Genomic DNA, 24,531 nt, shown 5'->3' with positions numbered 1-24,531 from the left:
GATTTTTTCACCCATTCTCATGTGTTTATAAATGGTTACATTTTTTTGTAACAAATGGTATCAAATCAAACATTGCTGCAACAACATATGAGACATAAGTAGGCGTGTGAGTGGACATCATATACTTCCATCATAATGTTCTAAGCACTTAATATACTAAACTTTCAACGTTTGATTAGGCACCTACCCAAAGCAATGTTTCTTACACACTATGTATATATATATATATATTTTTTTTTTATCATTTCTTTTTTTTAAAGATTTTCTAGCCTTTATTCTATAGGACAGACAGGAAACGGGTGAGAGAGAGGGGGAGACATGTAGCAAAGGTCCGCAGGTCGCAGTCGAACCCGTGGCCGCTGCCTCAAAGACCCTCAGCCTCTTTACATGGGGCGACTGCTCTAACCACTCAGCCACTGGTCACCCCTATTACATAGAAAACTTGATGCAGTGCTCGGCATCTACTGTTGATCTGCTATCTCCTCCTTAACATCCCCTTCCCCTCCCGGGGAAAAAAAACACAAAACTGTGCTTATGGTAGTAAGAGTTAGGGTGGATGAGATTAAGAGAGGTTATCATTTATATTAGATAAGATGTAGCGTTTTTTTACTTTTCAGCTCGGCATATAACAGAAAGCAGGGATTGAGCGCTGAGGGAGCAGAGACTGAAGTAGTAGTGAAAATTTAAGGAGACGTCTTACGGATCTTTCAACGGCAACAGACACATGATTTGAAATGTAACTCAGCAGAATTATTTTAAGTTGAAACAGCGAGACCAGAGATCTTCCCTCGACACACCTGATTACAATACACCTACATATTACTCAGTGGATACAAACGCCTACTTGTTTGAGGTTGTCTGAGGGTCCAGCTGTGATGAAAGGGCAGCAACTTCCCTGTCTCGCCACTCTTCGACCACTCACAAGGTGAACAGGGACAATCAATGCCCAATCAATAAAAACAATAATAATACTAAATCACTGTTTTCTCTGATGAATGCTAATGAGCCTTCGCTGTTTGCCCTGCAGATACTTTAAAAATAGAGAGATTGCACATACAGTCGATAGCTGTGACAGGAAAATAAAAGCGTTTTAGCTTAATTAACATTCTTGGGAGAGTGCAGGGGTTTCTTTGGATGCTCTCCCTACAAATAACTGCATTTTCATCTATAGCAGAAATATGGGTCTGAGCTATATTTTCTGGAAAATAAAATTCAGCACTTGTTTCAACTCATATAATAACTTATTTCCAAGCATTTAAATTAATTTAATACTCACTGGTTAAAATTTAAAAGCTAACTGTGCTGGAAGCTGCACTGAAGTGTGTTTTACTACACTGCTAAGAGACTGACTTTGTTTCATAATCAGAACTGTGAAACCTTTTCAGGGTCATGAGTGTCTGGAATGTGTCCTAGCAGAGAATTAGGCAGGAGACACACAGCAACACCGCCACCAGTCTTTTGCGCAATAACACGGTCGCAGACTCTGATAGTCACACCTTTCGGCAACTCTACGTTTTCAGTCTGCTTCACTTGGATGTCTTCGTAAACCAGGAAGAGACACAAATTAACATAGGGAAACATTTTTATTATCACACTCACAGTAGACGTCCACCCTGATGGACTTGATGGCGGGGGATCCAAGGCCGTTCTCAGCCTTGCAGTAGTAGCGACCTCCCTGGGTCCTCAGGATCTTTGCAATGTGCAACGTCTCGTTGAACACACTAGAGTCCTGGAAGCGGTCCGACACACTGCCTGCCGTCTTGGTCCATCGGATCTGAGAACAATAATGGGTAGACATGAGTATACTTCCGGGTCGGATTTAGAGTGAGGGGTCTAATGCAGCTTCAGGTAGGAAGTAGAAATACAGTATAATTCAATATAATACTGTGAATACTCAAAAAAACAACAACACAAAAATGGCCAATTGCTTATGCAGAAAAACTTTGAATTACCTCAGATGTTAAATTCAGCATTATATACAGAAATATTGTTTATATTTTATTTCAATTCGATGTGAGGCTACCCTAAATTAAATTCAACACCCCCTGCACATTTTTCAAGAGAAATTCCTAATAGAAGAGATCGGATTATGCCCTTTGAGCCTGAAATGTCTTTTCACTGTCCTTCCACTGGTTGAAAAACAACACACTTGAAGTTAGTGGAAATAACTAAAGTGAATTAAGAGCAAAAAAGATCAACGACCAAGCAGGGCAAAGAGACTTTCTGGAGTTACTGCACCCGACCGTAGAAATAGCCCGCCACCTAAACCTCCATAAAACCATGGTGTTTTTAAACTTTTCTTTTCTGTAAGGATTAAACAAAAAAGATAAAAGGTCTTTGATGCGGTGTTAAGTGCATCTAACAGATATTAGATGGGTATTCTGGAGCCAACTCTCCAGGTTCGCATCCCAGTTGTGTGGAGTCTGCATGTTCTCCCCGTGACTGTGTGGGTTCTCTCCGGTTTCCTCCCACAATCCAAAGACATGCACGTGTTAGGTTCATTGACAACTCTAATTGCCCGTAGGTGTGAATGGTTGTTTATCTCTTTTCGTCTCAATGTGCCCTGTGATAGACTGGCGTCCTGTCCAGGGTGTACCCAGCCTCACGCCCGATGTAAGCTGGGATTGGCTTCAGCCCCCCCACGACCCCGACAGAGATAAGCGGTTGAATGATGAATAAAGGAATGTTTAAATACTGTAGTTGAAGTTAATAAAGGACCCCATTTGATAATGTTTGCTTAATTATTATGTTTCTACATTTGATGCAATGCAACTTCTGTTTTAAAACTAAACAAAAGGGGATTTGAGAGCTTGAAACCTTCCTCTAACCTCACTATTTCCACTCTTCCACACAGGGCTGACCTCAGCGTGGCCTTCTCTGCAAGACTACCTTTCATGAACTGATGAGACCCAGTTAGCACATGGCATTGGGCTGTAATGAAAGGTGAAATAGTGTTACTTTCCAACATGAGGTTGTAATTGACTCTCCATCATCTCCCTCTCCTGTACTCATTAAAGCATACAGCATGAACAGGTAGTGTGACAACTCCGGCCTGGGGGCCACAGAGCTAGAGCTACAGAGCATAAAGCTCTATTCAATCCCTCATTCTGAATAAGCCACAGATGGACTGGCTTTGCATGCACAGCCTCACATATCTCTGTCTCAGCAGGAGGGGGGAGATTAGAATCCAATATCTCCACACTGTATGGTGATAGCATCATTTTGGATACAGATAGCATCCCATTTTATAGAGATATTATCAGATGGAACAGGGATATCGCTGCACGGAGGGATGAAGATTGGGTGATATCTCGCAAGATTTCTGCTATGCTGCTCTAGCTGTGGGGTTTTTAACCATGACGACTCCAGCCCGAGGTTACGACAGCTTAAAGTTTGGTCATTTTCCAAAACAGACAGGAGAAAGGAAATGAAAGAGTGAGTGACACCGAAACCTGATAATGGTGCCCTATTCCAAAGGCTTATTTTTGGAGCTCGGGGCTAGTGGATGACAAGGAATCCAAATGCAGCAAAAGTTTATCAGAGGAGTTTCAGATTCTCCGACTTGCTTGGGGTGTTACTGTTGAGAGTGGCAGAAATAAATTAGCTACCCTGAAATTCAACGACTGCATGTGTGCTGTATTTATTCCTTTCATCTGCCCTTTTCCCTGGAAAAAAAAGACAAAGTCTGTAGCCAGACTGAACTTCTGCCCCGTGCCTTTCTACAGCCATTAAGTGGATATATTACCATTGAAAATAAATGGCTTTAAATTAATACACTGCACTGAAAAAGGTTTTCACTTTGTCTGTTTCAAATGCATCAAGAGAGATTAAGATTCCATGAAAAAGCCCGAAGTCAGCAGTTGATGTCAATGCTAAACCCCCTCACTGTTAGAAAATCAGCAGCCCTATTATAACAGTAAGGGACATCACGAGTTCATCAAAACACAGTTAAATAAGTTATGATAACAAATTAGATGGAGCAAAGTTTTTGAGATCTGTGTCACTCTCCTATGGTGCTCCGGATCCCCTCACGCAAACACAAAGCAAGCTGTCTTATGGCGACCTCAGCAGAATTCAGTATTCTCCCAGCTTATACCCGCAGTCTTTTCCTTTGCCTTTTGTGTAAAGAGCTTTGAGTTTTTAGGGAAGTGCAGTATCAATAAGTGCATTGTTGGAGTGACACTAAGAAGAGGCTATTCAAATAACGCTTCATATTTTTGAAATGGAAAGTGCCGCTGTTTGTTTCACGAGGGCAGCAGACTACATTAATGGCGGGCTTTCAACACACCCTGTACCCTGAAGCTATTTTTATTCCTCCAGTCCTTTGATTTTTCACATCTGAGCACCTCTACCCACAGGGGGAGTCCTGAAGTATGCCTGGTGAGAACAGTTTGACCCTCTTCACTCTCCTCGGTGCAATGCAAATACTCTTGATCTGAGGGGAGTGGTGGATTTGAGCAATATGATAATTGCTGCTCCTAGCCCGTCGACAGCTTGGATGAGTTTTATTTTACTGGCTAGCTTTGCTGATCCTTTCTCATTCCTTAGCTGAAACTCAGAAGATGCTCATAAGCATACACTGCAGAATCAGCCAAACTGTCCAAGATGTACCACCCAGCCACTGTTTTACGCCACAAATCAATTATTCCTGTCTGCCCCTTGCAATTGTGTGCATATATTATTACCATTAAATGTAAATCTAGTCTGGTTTTCATGTTACAACTCATAAGAATAAAAGCATTTGTTCACATTTTGCATATTCTATTTTTTTAAATCATCAAAAACACAAGCAGATATTAGCACAACAATAACACCAGTTCCTCTTAAATCCCATATCCCAATAGAAAGATCAACATTTGCTCACAATGAAAGTAGAAGCTCGTCTAGATTAGTATCCAACTGAAAATCCCAGCAGTGTTTTAGCCCGCACATGCTGCGGTGTCACGGCAAGAGCTAATTAAAATGCGCCCAGTGTCTGTTATTATGCAGGGATCATATGCTGGAGCACGCATCTTCGGTGAATCTCCCATAATGCTGGCTGTGACGTTCCCCTCTCCCTTACAACAGACTGGTTTCTAATTGCTTGCCATCTTTTCTTTTCGGCACTGATGGTGGTTTGTGCCGCTCGGTGGTGCAGCCAAGTATGGCTGAGCATGACAATCAAGTGATCAGAAGAGGCAACAGGGGGTCCAGATCACAAATTGAGAGTGCAAAGACTCTACCAGGTCCATATTAGAAAATACTGGCCCTCGTCAAAACTGGATGGAAATATGAAAAATGCTGCAGAGGCTTTGATATCCATATGTAGCCGTTTATCCTATTTGCAGGGGGGCTGGAGCCGATCCCAGCTGACACCGGGCGAGAGATGGGGTACACCCTGGACAGATCGCCAGACAATCACAGGGCTGACACAATAGCCCCTTTCACACATGCACTGCAAACCTAAGGGGGTGTAAAAGACTGAATGAATTAGTTGGAACGGAGAGCAACCAGAGTTTACCCTGCCAGTTCCCTAGTTCTAAATCTATGTAATGTCAGATTGAGCCCATGTAGACAGCAGACCATTGCCCAGAGGATTCACAGCCAGCAGGTTGATGAACATTTCTATCATGCCGCTCACAAAACAGGAAACAGACAAACATCTGACGGTTTACTGTAGATTAACCGTGATTTACACAAAGACGCTAACAAAAATGTCTAACTGGAGAGAAGACGTGGTTCGTGAACTTCTGTCGATAAAGATGCCGTTGACGTTGTTCATGACCAAGTTATGAACCAGCTGTCACCGCAGTGTAATCTGTGTCATGTTCTGCCTTCTGTATGTCTATCCAAGCGCCACTCCAGGTCTAAACCAAACAGAGTTTTTAGGAAAAGTGAGAATAAACGTTAATCTCCCATTGTGTGCTACATGTGTGAAAGGGAAACTTTGGATAATATCTGCACCCGATGGTTGTTGGTCATTGTCTAGAGTTCATATGAGAAAAGAGCGTTGGAAACAGAAAGTTATTCACGCTCACGCCTATGGGCAATTTAAAATTAGCTATTAACCTAACCCGCATGTCTTTGGACTGTGGGAGGATAGTATATCAGAAAAAAGAAAGATAAAAATATATCAAGTAGGAAACACACACTGACAAACATAAAATGACACAAAAATGAAGATGAAATGAAAAATGTTGAACTACATAAGGTACGTTTGGGTGCTGCAGTATGAATGACTGCAGGTGCACTGGACAGAGTGTAGTTCAAGGGGAAGCTCTAATACGGTGCAGTTTTTAAAGGCAAAGCGTGCATAAAAAATAGGAAGTTTAATCATACTCAAAAAAAGCACCATCTGCTAGAGACACCAGCACTGTAGGCTAACTGTCATGGGAGCATCCAAAGCAGATCACATATTCCAGTTGGTCTGTAAAAAGCGAAATGTCCCGGGGCCCGAGGTCAGCTTATTTGTACTCGCTGACCCGTGGCGCTGCGAGTTGAATTTGGCCAGCCTATAACTGAGACAAAAAAAGGTGTTTGCAATGTGGTGTTGCTGGCTATTGGAGCCTGGTACTCAAACAAAGTAGTGTGGACATAATGGATGGAGGCCAGGGCAGGGGAGACAGGGGCAGATGGCTTCATCATCAGGGACCCTTTGATGTCTGTTCACAACATCAAAGACAATGAACAAGGCCAGAGGACAGTGACCATGAAAGTATGAACAGATAAAGCTGTATATATGTGGTGTTCTGATACGGAGACAAAGAGAGAGTGTGACAGGGATAAAGACATAGGCAAAGGGTTTGTTATTATCTTTATATTTAAAGGATGCAGTGCTGAAGCTAATATTTTTCAGAATCGATTACTCATCTATTGTCTGATTACTGATGTAAAACAGCAAATCTTCACATTTCAAAATTGCCATTATTATCATATTTGGAGTAATTTAACTCAATGTCCATCTATCATTTGATTCATCTACATGTTTCAGCACTAGATGGAGAGAGAGAGAGAGAGAGAGAGAGAGAGAGAGCGAGAGAGAATGAACATGCTAGTCTTTCATAGACATGGCATCAAATACAATTTTTTCAAACATTTTGCACGTCTTGTCATTTTTGACAGTTGGCCAATTCATAGGTATATAGACAAAGAGAGAGTGAGATGAATATTCTCTTCTCTTGAAACGATTGTGACAGTGTTATTCATTTGTGACGGATAAAGCCTTATTGATCAATCTCTTCCAAACATCAAAGTGAGAATTAAACCACGTATAAATAAAATAAAATGAGGAATGTGTCTGAAAACAAAATTATTTCAACTTAATGGGCAACAGAGTATTTTTGAGAAGTGGGGCGGCAAACAAATTATTTTCATTGTCAATTAATTAATTTTAAAACTAATTTTCCACCTTTATAATTAGTCATTTCATCTATAATATGTAAAAAGTGGAAGGGCACTAGGTGAGCACAGCTCTCTGTCAATTTTTCCCTTTTTTCCGATTATTCCAACATCACATAAATGCGGCACGAATGCCCAACCTTGGACTGCTAACAAAGGTGAAAAAATAATGTGTAATGTACTGCCTGGTTGGACACAATCCAGAAACTCCATCAGTTGGAAGTCCTGAGGGGCACCCATGTAATTTAAGATGTGTTCATATTGATAGACACGTGAATTAAACAGTGGTGGAATTGCCAACCGTGGCCTAATTTACTCCGTAGTGTAGAATAATGGCCAATGCATAGATATGTGAATATGTAAATACGTATATTTCTGTATCTGTGAGAAAAGGTTATGGACTCTGAATGAACTGCACTTTTGTAGAGAATAACAGCAATTTTTTTTGAGTTCACAAAAAGTACATCAAGAACAGCCAAGAGGTATTCGTTGTCAAAGTATTGGTTGCAAAAACAGGATGTTGCACAACACACTGCTTGCAGAAGGCGGCAGGTTATTTGTTTATGTGAGCAGCATCAAGGTCATGCTGACATTAGGGCCGGATCAAGAAATGGCCTTACATGGACAATCAGAAGATGGCAGGGATAACTGTTCATTTGAAATTCCCTCACAAAATGAATGATAGTTGGTACAGAAATGCTGACTTAAAATGTTTGTGCAGGTCTATGAAACAAGAATGTAAAGTAATCTCCTTTCTTTTTTTGACTGCAAGAATCCCGGGAAGCCAGCAAAGTCCATCGACTGTGTTGATCTTTAATGAGTGCAGCACAAATGCCGTACCTCGGAATATTAACGAAGTTGAGAAAATAACGTGTAACGCCCTGTGATCCGGATTTGCTCTAACATTTAATGGGTTTTTCCACCAGTTTCTTGTAAATGTTTTGGTTTTTGTTTGTAATCCTGCTGAAAATCAGACAAACACACCAGAGCAAAGGGAAAGTGGGCGGAGCAAGATGGAAACTCACCTGCCCTGGTTCACATTAGCACAAACCATCATCGGTTGTAGGATTATAATAACTGCTTAAATTTTCCATCTATTTTTCATTACTTGCAGCCTTCTATCTCTGTTATCTTCATTCTATGCAACCTCCTTATTGTAAAGCACTTTGTGCTACATTTCTTGTATGAAGGGTGCTGTACAAATATCATAAATAAGATGTATTATTATTAGGTCAGTAAAAGTAAAGTTACTAGTCAATGGGGGTCCGTTCAAGGAAATCTGCTAAACACGTGAAACTTATTTAGAGTTCACCAGTTGTATGCTACTGCCACTTAACTGTGGATGTATTTTCTTGCACCAAACGCATAACTGCACCTCTGAACTGTCTACCGTTGTTCACTCGCTGCCTCAGCGATCTGAGGGTTGATCCGACCAATATTCCTTCAGTTTTTCAGACAAATGGAGCAGCACTTATGATGGCGGCAGGGATACCCTTGAGGGCAAGTGCTGAAGTTAAGGGTATGGAGGGCATGTTGAACGACTAGACAAGCGGAGCCCAAATCTCGTTGTTTGATAAATGATGTAATCAGTTATTAGATTATTAAAATAGTTGTTGATTAATTCTCTGTTGATCCAATCACAAATACATGGGAGAAGGTGACATGCTAGTATTTTACACAGGGATGAGAAGCAGAGAGTGAGGGGGAAAAGCACTGGCAACAACTGAGATTTTCTGTCTTCTTCTTCTCCTCCTCCTCAGAGAGCCAAGTTGCACAAATCCTTCCAGTGACCTCTGCACAATTCATCTATGACAATTTAACTTCATTGCCCCCCGAGCCTGCCAGATGCCAGCAGTCTTAGTCTTCCTGCACAGCCCTTAGTAACACCTTGAAATGCCAAACCCATGAGGCACAGAAGGAAAAAACACATATTATATGGTGTGCTGGTAACTGACAGGAACATATATTTATTTGACAATTAAATGGGCAGGAAGACAAGAGCTGCCACTTCCATGAGTGTGTGCGTGTGTGTGTGTGTTAGTGTGTGTGTATGCGTGTGTGTGTTAGTGTGTGTGTGTGTGGTTGGATGCACATTTGATTTTATTATTAGAAAGCCTGTGTATTTTCCTCGGAGGGGAGTGGGCGTATGTGCACGGGGCTGATGGAGAGGCCCACAGTGAGGAAGCTGCTGCCTGGTTGGACACTATCCAGAAACTCCTTCAGTGGGAGGGCCCTGAGGGGCGTCCCTGTAATTTAAGAAGTGTGCATATTGATAGACACATGAAGAATTATCAACGGTGGAGAAATTACCAAGTGTGGCCTCATTTACTGCATAGATATGTAAATACATATATTTCTGTATCTGTAAGTAAAGGTTATGGACTCTGTCTGAACTGCACTTTTGTAGAGAATAACATCAGATGTTTTTGAGCTCACAGAAAGTACCAGAACATCAAGAATCGTCAAGAAGTATTGGTTGCCAAAGATACACTGCTTGCAGACGGCGCCAGGTTATTTGTTTATGTGAGCAACATCAACGTCACGCTGACATTAGGATCGGATGAGAAAATGGCCTTACATGGACGATGGCAGGGACTCAAATGGGCGATAACTGTTTATTTGAAATTTCCTCCCCAAATGAATGATATTTGGTTCTGAAATGCTGACATCGGGACTGACGTCACACTTGTTTGTGCAGCTCTATAAAACATTATCTCGTAGGACCATCCCGATCTCGCTCGAAAATAAGGAGCCATTTGCCAAGAGAACATCCAAACAGCGTCGGTTTTGAAGTGTGATGCGGTGGAAGTGTCTGTTCAATGTAAACAACATGGAGGCAGCCACAGATAAGATGAGCACAGCTATCCAGCAAGCCGTTCATTAACACCTTTTTTTTGTCATGGATCCTTCTGTTGAAATATGGACGGGCACCTGAAATTGGGCCTTTTATCCGTAAATTCTTGTTACACAAACGGCAACTATCCTTTACCCACATGTTGTTTACTTTCTGAGCTTTGCCTCAACGCTGTTAGTACGTCATACGCTCTGCTGATGTGATTGGTTGATTTGGCCCTTATGTTGGTGATAGACAGATGGTTTATCCAATCAGCAACCAGTATTTTCGCCCCTTCCCGAAAGATCTCCAAACGAGAGTTCCCGGTTGGATATGCTGACCAAATTCGAATCATGAAAACCAATCCATTTGGCGGAGTCGGGTAATTTAAAACAAGAATGTTAAGTAATTTCTGTGCTTTTTTGACAGCAAAATTCCGCGAAGCCAATGAAGTCCATCTACTTAAATGAGTCTCATAGAGTCATTACTTCTCAGCATATCCAAGAAGGACACCTCCAGACTGGCTCTGTGGTCGGCATGATACTGGACTCGCTGGTGACGATGGCAGAGAGGAGGACACTGGACAAACAGCTGGACATTATGGACAATGCCAGCCACCCCCTGCACACCGTCATCAGAAGCCAGGGGGGGGGGGGGGGGGGTAGAAGGGAAAAAGTGGGAGCCAGTCATCAGCACCCAGAGGAGCCTGTTCAGTGGAAGGCTGCTCCTGCCCAAGTGTAGGACCACCTTGGGCCATCATCCTCTACAACTCCTCACTCGCGGGGAGGAGGAAATAAAGAGGACAGAAGGGAAGGAGTGGGAGCCACTCACTGAGCAATTAATAATCTACTCTTACATACCTGGGCGCTTATCTTCTTTTCTTTGTGCAATCACTTTATCCACCACTTAAGTGCAATAATTTAATCTTACTGCTCATTTCTGTCGTATACAGTCATACATATTTTATCTTATACATTTCCTCCACATTTAACTGATCTGATTTCATATTCCGTGAATTTAATTTTATCTGTATTTTTACATCTACCTCATATATATTTGACATAAAGTGTATTGTTCACGGTATATATACTTTCTGTTTCTATTTAGCTAAGAGTTTATTGGTTATCCTACACTGAAGTTTTTTATACCTCCCTTGTGCTTTTGTAAGCTGCTGAAAATTAAATTTCCTTGCAGGAGTCCTCCCAAAGGGATCAATAAAGAGAAGTCTAAGTCTAATTTCTTTGTCATTCAACAACTTGTGGTGCTGATGTCGTACTTGGCACAACCTCCCTCTGCCCATGTATCACGGTGGGAGCTATTAGTATCTTAAAAGCAGGGAAAGAGTCAGATATCAGGACAGTAATGATGCAAATGCTGAACTAATTGAAGCCATTTACAGTGATCGAGCAGTGTGACTTGGCCCCTTGTGATATTGTGGTGCAGATGGAGAGTGGGGTTTAAGTTATTTCTGGCATAAAAATTGTTCAAGAAAACAAATTAGAATGATTCCACAGTCAAGATACAATAATTTTCCATTAATTTTAGTGTAGGTGTAGATCATAGTTGACTCCAGGGCTGGGCTTACATGACCTGAATGTTTTCAGCAAAGCACATAATCTTATACTGTTCTTCACACATTGCTTTATACTTAACCCAGATCATAGATGCGTAGGAACCAAGTGCTGACAGAACAGAAAACACAGACCAGGTAGAGGCCTTTAACGTCCATACAGAGCTGTCAGATCTGTGAGTTTTGTGCAAAAAATTTGCCTATTTTAATAAAAAGTAAAAGAGCAAGATATGGGGGGAACCTGACCTGACAACCCTCAGGCTATAGTGCACTTTAACAGCTAGCTTCAGCACTGCATCGGCAGTAACGCCTGTATTCATTTGTGCCAAAGATGCTCAGTGGACACGGTTTAGGAACCAAGACGGCTCACCCTCTTTTACAAGTGGAACAGGCGTTATTATTGCATGGGTCATTCTAACATAGAGTGTGAAGACAAGACACACAATCTGAAGATAAGCTTTAAATTGAGTATCGCAGATAGTTGGTCGAAACAGAGAAGTATGTCACCTACAGATTACTGTCAATTCATTTTCTTAAAGTATATTTATTTTGAAAATTCGTCAAACGCATCAGATTTACAACAATAAAACAAATACTTGAGCATTTTTTGGAAATACATTAGCAAGTGTTTTGCAGTATCAAGGCCCCCGTGTAAGTACAGTATATGCTTGTGAATGTGTGAATATCACATGGATGAAAAGGTATAGACACACAAAACTATGAAGGTGTATTAAGGCCATTGTAGGATAAAGACAATTATGAGCTTAATGAGGTAAAATAAGGTATGAAAAAATTTAATGTTTTTTGAGATTATTAAGTAACACATTTCTTCTGTATGTATCAAGGAACCACATCTCAGTGAGTACTAAAGTTTTTTTCCTCAGACTATTGCCTTCCTCCACCTGTTTTCCTACCTACAATTGCCCCAATAGGCCACGGTACAGAACTGTACATACTGGGAGGGTTCGAGTCCCTGTGTGGACCATGAATGGAGCGTGGACTGGTGGCTGGAGAGGTGCCAGTTCATCTCCTGGGCACTGCCGAGGTGCTGTTGAGCAAAGCACCGAACCCCCAACTGCTCGGGGCGCTGGTCACTGGCAGCCCCCTCGCTCGAACATCTCTCCATTAATTGCATGTCTGTGCATGTGTGTGTATTTTGGGGCCTGTGTGTAACATGAATAACAATAATAGAGTGAAAAAAATTGAATTTCCCTGTTGCGGATTTAATAAAGGAATTCTTCTTCTTCTTCTTCTGACAAAATATATAAATAAATATATTCCCCACCAAAACCAAACCTGTGCTATTAGTTATAGGCTTCGCACCTGTGAGAGCTACGCTATTTGATTCATCCCTCGCGTAGCACAAACTGAAAGTGCACTCCAACCTCTGCAAAGAGCACTGATTACTTTTCCCACTCCATATCCTCTTGAAAGATGAAGAAACTAAACTCAATTAAAATGTGGAATTTCAGGGTGAAAGAAAGACTCAAACATAGTCTGAGAATTAATATTTAACTCTAAAAAGATGAAACGATGAGCCGTGTGAACTTAAGAGTGTGTTTCCGATGAGGTCGCATGTGTTTTTCCACCAACATCACAAAACCAGCCGTGGGTCTTTGCCACCCCGGATAACCTCGTCGGCTTCCGAAAGTACTCTGAATGAGTGCGCGCTGCCCCCGGTTCCGTGCTACTACCAGAGGGGGACAAAGCTGACACATCCCCAAAGTCAGGGGAGACACAGCCGAGACCCGCTGTGCCAGGGGATCTGAGTGAGTCTCATAATGACTCTGTTTCAAAGAAGATCCTGCCTCTCCTGCCACAGCCATGCAGAGCTTTTGATCTTCTACCCCCTCCCCTCCTCCTCCTTCTCCTCCTCCGCTCTGCTGTGTTTTTCAGAAATTCTAATTAAGAGGAAAGACAGAGATGATGAGTGCGAAGTTGTCCCCCCCCGACGACTACAGGAGATGAACAGCGTGTCTGAACCTCTCGCTAATTTAAGAGGCCTCACCTTTTCAATTGAAATATAAAAATCAATAAGCTCTTTTGCTTTGGCATCGAGAAGGAAAGTGTACAAACTTATCACCCTGCCTATCGATCAAAAGACAAATTATATAAATGAATGTAGATAAGCTCAGTTCTGTCCGGAGACGGTGCTGAATTAATGCTGTTAATTTGAGTTATCAAGCAAATTGGAAACAACATCCGATTAATGTTCAAAAGGTTAGTGTGTGCAAATCCTGCCCAGATTAATATGATAACTTAATGTGACGGCGGCCAGGTCATTTGTGGGAGAACTGACTGAATTCATACCTGTGTGGATCAAGTTAGTTAAAGATAAAATGTTGTTTTTGTTGCTTATTCTTACAGAGTTTTTATAAGTTATGGATACTGTATATATGAGGAGCTCTTTTCCAAAAGGTAGTTTTTTTTACCTAGACCCACATATTTGGTTAATATTCAATTTATCTTGTCAAAATGGTTTTTATGGCTCAGTCTGAACATGTTGAATGGACGGACAAAACAAAACACTCTCCCGCTTCAGAGCGCCGCCATGTTGGATCGCATAGAACGCTCACTGAATTTTGATTGGTCGAGAGGACGTATCGCATTTAGGCTAAAAATAGGTTTGGCGCTGGTCGTGGTTTGGAAAGGAACTGCATCTTGAGACCATTTTAAACAAGGAAATATAGCGATTTGGCATGAAACACTGATGAAGCAGTGAAAAGGTTCTGTAAACAGCAAAGTGGCTCAAACTCATTTTTTTTTAAATTTGGGTTTTATCTCGTTTTGGAAAAGAGCTCTTCATATATAGAAGATATTCAGTACTAATATTTGGAAGAGCGAAAAAGCCGGTGAACAAATGAACCGTCTATTTTCCTCAGGAAAAAGGTGTAAGGTCTCTAATTAGTTCAGATCTCAACAGTATATAAAACATTTTGAGAAAACCTCTTTGTCAGACGCCGAGGACCCATGTGCATTCACATGACCCATTCTCTTCACGGTGGCCTGTTTCTCACTAGTTACGTTTTTTTGTTCTGTCAGATGTTGGCTGTTTTGTCTCTCTCATTAGATTTGGAAGCTTTCATGATCAACATGCAGGTGCACAATGCAACCTAAACCGTCAATAATTAAAGGATTAAACTTTTAAGCTGGTTTACTGCAGAGGTATGTGGTGTGCCACTCAATGGTGCTAATACAGAATAAATAGAGCTGCAGGAGGAGAGTGAGGAAAGGAGAACTGACAGGCTACAGAATTAGCATCTTGTCCCATGATTCCTTTGTATAGCTATTTTCGACCATGTTGTCAGTTAAGGGAGGACGAAAAGGTAGCGAGTTCCTTACCTGTGGTCGAGGATGTCCTGTGACCAGACAGGTGAGCTCCAGGGTCTCTCCCTCTCTGATGGTGTAGACTCTCTCCGTGTGCCTCTCCTCCTCAACATTACAGGCGTGCCCTGAGTGTATAATGCGCACGGTCGGAGGTGCTGGGGAGGAAAAAGGCACAAAGTGTGTTAGCATTCTGGTCATTTCTGAAGGAACGAGTAGTTTAGCACAACCGACTGGGTCTCCTCAAAAGCGTTGGGGTGAGGTTTGTACTGCCCCCAGCAAAGCAGAGGCATTTGTACCAAAAAAAGATGGAAAAATTGACAAATTTCACTTTTACAAAATTCACTTTGGTTTAGCTTATTAAAATATCGCTAGTACATCAAATGCAAAGTCAAGGGAAGCTACTTTGGGAAAATGATTCACTCCCTGCTGTATGTGGTTCTCATTTGAAGTAACTTGTAAGATCAGTACTTTCACATGCATTTGGTACTGATAGGGCTCCTGCTGGCATGTGTGTTGTCAAACACTTTTTAAAAAATGCTGTAATCTTTAGCAAATCTTATAAAAGTCAAGTATGATTTTTTTTCAGTAAGCAGCATTAGTTAATGCACAAGATGAGCAAATTAGTTTTTTTTCCTAATTTGCACTGACAAAGATGAAAGACAGGGAAAAACAGCTGTATTTATCTATACACGTTTGTAAATTGGTATCAGAACAATAACTAAAAAATCATGTCACTAGTGTGCACTACACTTACGCTCTACGAAGTAGGCTAATTGTAAATACACTCACTTACACATTACTATGCATCATGAGCATGCCCTAGTATTCTGACTGGCTCTTAAGCACAGTATCTTCTCTTCGTCTACAGTAACAACTAGGGCTGGGTATCTGTACATGGTACCTTTAACGTACTGACCAAAACAACCCAGTACCAAGTAGTATGTATGGCTGTAGTCAACCACAAGAAATCTTGGTAAACTGAAATTCAACCTACTCTTCAACCAATCGATTGATCTATCGGGAGGGGGTTGATCTATCTCTAGATCAGATCAACTAAATCGTCCAGAGTGCGTCCGTGTTTTGTCCTAAGGGAAGTGTTTTATTATTATTTTTTATCATTTACAATGGACTCAGCATGTACATTTGTAAATACTGTATGTCTTATTTTCCAACATGCTTCAGCTTTCATCCACGGCAGGTATTTTACCTTGATGCGACTTTTCTACTACCCCGGATATTCGTATTGTCGCTGTATCACGAGCTCACAAAAGAATCGAGGGATTAAGATATCTCAGCTGAAAAAAAAATGCTGTGCCTCCAAAGTGCTCTGGCAAGATCTGGTGGGTGTTTAAAGATGAGTGCCAGGCATTTTCAGCTGGGATAAAATGCTTTATTGGTCACACAGCCTTATGAAAGCAACACCAGCGAGAATTTTGATCGGATAAGAGCATCGTCATCAGCCCGAGTAGTAAATAAACTTCTCCAGTCAAATGATACATGTATTCACTACTTTTTGTACCCAAAAATGATTATGTGTAAGGTTTTGCATTTATCCGTTTTATTCCACTCTGATTCAAAGTGAGACTCACTTTGCATTCTAACCAAATTACCCCATGTAAGCAGCAATACTTCAAATTCAGTGTCAAGTAGAGGACCAACTCTGAACAATTGATGGTAGGCTGCAAAACAAGTAATTTCTCTCATTCTTTCTCCTTATCAAACTCACTTCCTCGCTATGGGAAAATATATGAATTAAATTACAACTCAGTTTAATTACATGCCAGAAGGGCTGGATTACAAAGCCTTACACAAAATGCACTTTGGAAATGAAAATCCTCTCAAAAGACTCAAAAATATTATCAAGTAACTGTCTTAAGGCAATGTCGGAGGCCATCGGCTATTGGTCTGAGGATAATTTAGTCCCTGGGGTACAAACAGCCAATATTTTTGGGATTTCGGGTGTAGCCAGCAAATATCCGGGCCATGACTCTTATCTGAGCTGTCTGTCCACAGCTGTAGTTACTGCACTGGTGTTTCTCTCTCTCCACCATTAGCTGAGCGTTAGGAGTTAAAGATTAGACTTCTTTAGTTGTCCTTTCTTTTCTATACTTTAAATATCTTGTGGGCTGTTTTCATGTTGAGAGATCATTGTGGATGTGGTTACGTTTCGTTTGATAAAAGACGTCGATGCCAGAGCGTCATTTTAACAGGAAGCAAATGTGGGAGTGGCACTGAACGCATACTGCTCAGAGACGCTAGTTTTGGAGAACGCTCCATATCACACCATTGTTTTTATACAGTTAAGGCCCATGGACACCTGGACTATTGTTTTTTAAGAATCCATCCAACAACAACTTAAACTAGACTGAAGTAAATCAATGGAGAAGTAAATGAAGAGAGTGGAGCCACATCAGAGAGACAACCGAGCGCTAATCCAGCAAAGGACCTGCTACTTGGTCGGCAAACTTACCCCAACCTACTCTACAGCCCTTATGTGTGTTTCGCTTGTTTTCAACCTCTTAAGCTCACTTCAGGTAAAGTACTGGTGATAAGAGCCAGAGCTTTAAACCCAGACACCAAACTAGTTCGTAACACCTGTGAGACAGTAAGTGCATTTCAATCCGTCGACAACCACACAAACAGTGGGACACAAGTGGTGGGGGTTAAACAGAAGGGAGGAATGAGTCATCTTATGGAAACCGCCCCAGTTCCACTGAGCTGTGAAAGCGCTTTTGCATTTAACGCACCCCTGACTATACTAGCATCTGTTAAGCATTTATTGCTCTCCAACTTGCATGATTAGTGAAGAGGTTTGGTATGAGAGCGGATATGATTAGGATGAAGACTACAAATTTGTAATATAAAACAAATAAAAATCTAGCAGAAAGTTGCAGACTGTAGTGTGCCTTTCATGTCTAAGGAGAAGCTTCCTGTGTGGGCCTCTCTTGGCAGATTCAGCCCCGGCAGCTCACTCAGTTCTACCTCTATCCAAGCTACAGTGCTAATGAGCGCGGCGACACTCCGAGTGTATCATGAGCTACGCGCTAACCACTTGTCCCTCCCTGTTACCAACCATGCTGTTTGTCTCATTCAGCTTGTTAGCTTAATGCCCCGTTGTGCTCGTCCTGCCCTTCTAAAAGCCACATGGATGTATGAACACTAATACGGATGCTAACTGGCTACTCATAAAGCCTTGTCGGACCTCTCTTGCTCTTACCCCTCATTGTCTTCCTCTCTCCATTTGCAGATGAATACACTTGTGGTGAACTCCATAGGGGAGGATAAGGGCTTGAGAAATAGGCTCAGTGTAAGGGAGCTTCACGCAAGGCTGCCACTTGAAACAAAAAAGGCTTGGAAACAAGGCCCCAGGGCACTCGCCGAACAAAGTACTAATGCCATTTACTCCAATGAGCCAGTATCCCTGCAGCATACTATCAGTCCTGGAGGAAAGTAGGGAAACACCGTAATTAATGATCTTCAACTGCTATAGCAGCTACTGCAACAGCTACACACATACATAAACACACACTTATTCTTTATGCAGACAACACTAAGCTCACAGCAACAAAAGCAAATAACCCTCTCTTTAAGCATACATAATGAGCCAAAATGTTCTCACACTCGCACACATCCTTGCATAGCTAAGACCTCGGCTCAGATCACTTGGCCCAAAGCATGAACTAAAATCACCGTCATTACTACATAATTTCCTGTTTGTTTAATTCTCATGAAAGCCACTTGATACTGACAGTAACTACTCATAGTATTTTCAGAAAAGACAACACCAAGTGCGTTAATGCACTGGGCCTTGGGGTTGCACAAAGGGAGATGTCAACGTGCTGACAGGTTTGAGATAAAAGATGTCCTGGGTTACAGACAAAGCTTTGAATCCATCACAGCAGGCTAGACACAGCTGATTATATCGCTTTACGTCTTAACTACATCCCATGCAAGTTCATTATGTAGACAAGGATTCTGGGGCAACTCTTGATTAGATACAAATCAGTGGTGGACGAAGCATTCAGATCTTTAATATATGAAAGTAAGTAAAGAAGTAAACATCCTGAGTTTGTAATTATACTTACAATACAGATCCTGTGGAGTGTTCTTGTAGACAAAGAAAAGTTATGTTTGCATTCAGTGTTTGAGGCATTTTCTTCCTCATAAAGCATTTTTATTATTGAAAATCCATATATATCATCAAAGCAATATAAAAATGTCTATACTTTCTATCACAATGTCGGAAAAAAACATGTTGAGCATTATCTACATCATTAAGTTGATGCTTTACGGCCTGATCCTTGCACATTATGTTTATTTTGCACTAAAGTTCTTAAAAAAATGAGAAAATACTCAGTACTTTTCATTTGTCAAGTTTCAAGTACAAGAGTATACAAAAATAGGCTTTACCGTGTGGCTATTTAATATAGACTATTAATTTAATGAATTTCCAGAAAACATGCTTTATTGTGATAGTCATCAAGATTTGAAATGCCCTGTATCGGTATAGAAGATTTTGGCCATATCACCCAGACCTAACTGTCTTTTTCTGCACTGCCGTTGTTGGTGCAATACCGTCGCCAATTTCCAATAAACAGAGGAGCTTGAAAAAGACACCGTGATATGAAAAATGCAGCCTGCGTGATTGTGCATCCTCATGTGTGTACACAATATAAAACAAAATCCACAAATCACAACACTGCTCCATAGCCCCACTAGTGGGGGAAAAAAATCCACAGTATTATCATCTAAATGTATTTTAAGTATCCAGAGTATAGGAGCACACAATAAATCTACCCCCAGCAGTCCACTATAATGTTACAAACATCTTTCAACGTTATATTCAAGAGTTACAAAACAAGGTTAAGGTCAGTTGATCAATAACCAGCTTTCCTCCAGCACCTTCTTCTGTCCCTCTGCCCAGAGCAAAGGTACAAGATGTTAAATAAGTGAGCGGTCATGCACTGTATGTTGAGTAGCATGAGATGAAATAAACAATTCTGCCGGTTGCACATTTGGATGTTATTTAGACCCTTTTTCTGATCTTGTTTTTTTTTGTGCTGGCTGGGGAATTGGCATTCACATATGAAAAACCTCTGCCAGTCACACTGTTGTGAGAAGTGCCTCCGCCAGTCACACACATGTGAGAAGTGCAAAATAGTACACGGGAAAATCAATGAGTGGATCTTCACAGTCAAACTAATGCAGAGTTATTCGGAGAGTACGTGTTTATTTGTTTTACAAGCACTTGTGAATAAACAGCGTTGTTGCAAATGTCGAGCAAATGTTATCATGAACATGTGGGTTAAGATGGGAAATTAGCATAAATGTGCATCTCAGGCTTTAGTGTCACTCCCCTGCACCACACTTCTCACCCCACCATCTGCAGGTGCACACTCACACACACACACACACGCAGCTTCCTGTTAACTACAAGGGTTTTTTTCTTTTTTAAAGAAAAAAAGGCGGAAGCAAATGAGCTGCAGGCTAAGAGCAGGAGTCTCAGATGTGCTTTTCTTTTTCATTTCATTATCTTATTTCCATAACAGTGACATCATTTCCCACTCTGCAGAAACACAACGGGGAGGGAAAATGTTGGAAGAGGAGGAGAACAAGAGGCTTCCTCTGCACATAGAATTGTGCATGTTATACTGTTAGTTTAGTGATCTCTCTTCATCTTTGCTCTGCACATGCATATGTGTGTGTGTGTGTGTGTGTGTGTGTGTGTGTGTGTGTGTGTGTGTGTGTGCGTGTGTGTGTCTAGAATGAGCAGCTCCCACTGGAGTGACTAGCCTTCCTTGGCCTCAGTCGGGGGAGATGGAGACAGCTTTATCCACCACCGCCAATGGAGATTAAATTGGATTTGGCTAAAAGCAGCCCTGTCACCGCGGTTCTGGAGTGCCTGAGTGGCAGAGGGGGTTCTTGGCAATGGTAGAGACTTTAAATTTGACAAACAAATGAATGTGAAAAAAAAAACCTCCAACAGCTGGGGCTCGTTGTCACTGTGGGCTTAATGTCCTCAGACCAACCCCTCAGGACCACTAGCCATTTCCTGCTAGTTCTCTGGCTCCGTACTCACCTTCTCAGACTGGCAGAGCTGATAGTGAGAGCCGGAAGGGAAAAAACAATAACAAAATGCAATATGCATACTGTAACAATTTCAAAAATAATAGTTTGTTATCAAGCCAAAGTCATTATCGATTCTGCTCCAAGAAAATAACCTTCTAGTTTGTCATAAAGGGACTTTGGGGAAACAGGTCCAGCTGTAGGGTAAATCTGCCAATGTGCAGTTTACAACATAGCACATCTCAAAGATAACACAAGAATGAGTTCAGCATTATTAAGCAGGTCAAAGAAGAATGACCAGTCATATTAGATGTAAAAATATTGGTCAAACTGCTAATTAATTAAAACCACTTTCACATATGATCTCTGCTTTCATGAGTGAGAATAAACACACCTTTAACATGTTTGATCCATTCCAACCGACTTCTGTTGTTGTTGTTAACACAAAACATAACATTTTTTATGCACATCTCTGCTCTATTAAAGAATTATAACACAGATTAAGTCTTGCAGACAGTGCACACGCCGTGGTTGTACTCACTGCAATTCCTTCTCTTTCTGTGTAATGTTTGCTAACATTAGTCACCATATGCTACTGGTCACACCAGACCACGTGGAACTGGGGCAGCAAACCCCCTGAGTATATTCAAATGATCAAAGATACTTAGTGCTGCTGAAGAATTCAACTATTTATTCATAATGATAAAAAAATAAAAATAATAATAGGTAACACTTCATTTGAAAGCCTTTAGTTCATAATGAGCTAATAATCACCAAAACATTTATAAATATTTTAAAATCATTAACAAGTGCTTTTATAACATACAACAAATGTGTTGTAAGTCACCTACAAACCTTTAATAAATCATGAAATCATCATAAACAAATCATTAGTACATTATTGATAGGTTATCTGTTTGTATATTATGGATTACTGTGATCTGGAGGATGATAATAATAAACTCTACACACCACAAATGGGCCATAGGCAACGAGTAAGTGAGATAAATTTAGAAGAATTTAATGGTAAGAGAAGGGAGTGGAAATTCTGCAAAGATGCCTCATTATCACTTTCACTTGATAATTTCCTAAGTGATAAATATAGCTGTGAGTTAACACGTTTGAGGGTTTTGCTGCTGTGTTACATACCATTTGTAGCTCTGCCTCAACTGCTATAAATGATCTGTACATGTCTGGCTTTAAGCACAACATTGACATATTGGCATCTTAAAGTGTAGTCAAGGCAAACATGCTCGCTGACTCTTCTTTACGCTCCGTTTTGGTCTCCGCCAGCTCCCGAGTGACATATCTGGCATTTTAGTGGCCAAATGCTCCATAATGTTCACCAGCTGGACACCTTTATGTTTGTTGTTCGTCTGGTGCTGACAAGACAGCACACAGTGGGGTTTCTCAGAGCTCGTGTCAGTGAAATTAGGGGCCTGCTGTCACTGGAAACAAAGTTTAAGAGAGCACAGGGACTAAACCTAAACCGTAAAGTTGCATGGCATAAAACCCCAACTCAAATGAGCAGTAGTATTTAAAACTCTCCCCAGAGCTGACCGTGTCTCCTGTAGCCATTTGGTCTGTTGATTAATACGAAAATATTGATAAGTTCAGCTTTAAGATTAAAGGTAGCATACCGTACGACCCAGCCAGATCTACTGTGAGGTTGTGTTCTTGCACACCTTCAGCAGCCGTCATTTCAAACTACAGTTGAGATGACAATACAGTTTCCGTACGCATCTGGAAACCAGAGACTGTCAGCAGTGCCCAAACTAAAAGGACTTCATGCCCCCCCACCCCCCCCAGCTACTCCTCCTCTTGTACAACAGCATTGTTCAACTCTTTCTACTGTACTGTTCCACATGCTTCTTGAATATGCTTATGTAGAAGATTGCAATAGACTGACTCAGAAAAAACAATACTGCCATTAAGATAATGGGTCTGCACACCCCAAATCTACAGGGACTCAACAACAAGGCCATCACACGTATTGCTCATGCAATAACCCTGGACATTACTCACCCACTAGACCATTAATTCTTACTCCCATCCTCTGGCAGACGGTATAGTACTATGAGGTGCAACAAAGCCCGTTTCAGCAGAAGCCTTATCCCCTCGTCCATCCAAATTATCAACAAAACGAAACCTTGCAGATAAATTTATGCTACAATGTATGTCTCCCTGTACCCCCAATCGTATAACTGTATGTGTGTGTTTCTGAAATATGTATGTGCCTAATATTTGTATGTGCTACAAATGGTGTTGGTCAGAAAAGCCTGTGAAAAAATGATGACAGAGTACAAATGACTGGGAAAATGATTTCCCTTAGGGGACAACTAATAAACTAACCAACTTGTGTCAATCCTACTGCATAATACATCTATAGAGACCATATAGTGGGTATTACAGAACGAGTTTAGAAGTATCCTGCTTCTTTCATACCCCAGCAGAGCACACCCACCCATATCAAAGGAGACCATGAGTCATGCTATGGTTTGAAACAGCATTGGCTTTGCCCTAGCAGGTGATGCACACCACTGGCATTGGTTATATCAGGGTGAATTCAATGGGTTTTAACTCCGAGTCAGAGTAAAGATTGTCCATTGCCAAAGGTGTCACAAAAAAAAATCATTTGCTGTTCTTTCCCCACGCCTTACACTTTAGAAAGTGTAAGCTTACACTACACCCAGCGTTTCCTACTGTATAATTGAGAAACAACTCATCCATGGGATCATTCATGTGTGTAGGGCCTAGAAATGGTTTGCCAGCAGCACATGCATATTATTACATCACAGGTTGTCAGAGCTTATTGATTACACACTGTAATGCACTTGCATGCGGTCCTGGGCTTACACTGTTATTGTAAATGAGACTCTGTATAGATCAGCCCAGATCATCTGACACACTGCGTGGGCTGAAACAAACACACACATTCATACAAGAATGCAGCATCACAGAAAACAACAACAACATGTTTGTCCAGCTCAGCGGGGGAAAGAAAAAGGCGGTCATCATTACTACAATCAAAGAGAGACGTGTCAGGTGGTCGTCTTGTGACACAAAGGGACAATCCGAAGCTTACTGTTATAAATTGGGTACTTGAGTCGAGATGGCTCATTAACGCAGCGGACGGGTTCGTTTGTCTGATCATTCAACGGACACGGAACACCGTAAGAGCACAAAACAAACGTTGCACAGCTGTGGCTCTAAGAGGCGCTATTTATAGGATACACACACCGCCATACAAACACATACCCATGCGCACACATTGGCGTACTCACACCTTGTTACTCTAAAATTAGGCCAGTGTGAACCTGCCAGAGCCCTGCTGAGAAGGAGAGAGAAAAGAGAGATA

General features: G+C 41.3%; 1 protein-coding gene across 1 annotated transcript in view; it reads right to left on the bottom strand.

Moving 5' to 3' along the window:
- Positions 1 to 24,531, bottom strand: part of LOC310962270 (MAM domain-containing glycosylphosphatidylinositol anchor protein 2) — a gene marked incomplete at its 3' end in the record, with an annotated part of 180,361 nt that overhangs the window by 103,460 nt on the left and 52,370 nt on the right. The window contains exons 2-3 of the mRNA XM_083934673.1: positions 15,123 to 15,262; positions 1,600 to 1,774 (exon numbers count right to left, since the gene is read on the bottom strand). Of these exons, the coding sequence (XP_083790799.1) occupies positions 1,600 to 1,774; positions 15,123 to 15,262 (315 nt within the window). The remainder of the gene's footprint in view (positions 1 to 1,599; positions 1,775 to 15,122; positions 15,263 to 24,531) is intronic.

Source organism: Echiichthys vipera (genome assembly GCF_963691815.1).
Source record: "Echiichthys vipera genome assembly, chromosome: 19".
Classification (NCBI taxonomy): Eukaryota; Metazoa; Chordata; class Actinopteri; order Perciformes; family Trachinidae; genus Echiichthys; species Echiichthys vipera.
This window is presented reverse-complemented; position numbering and strand designations above follow the sequence as displayed.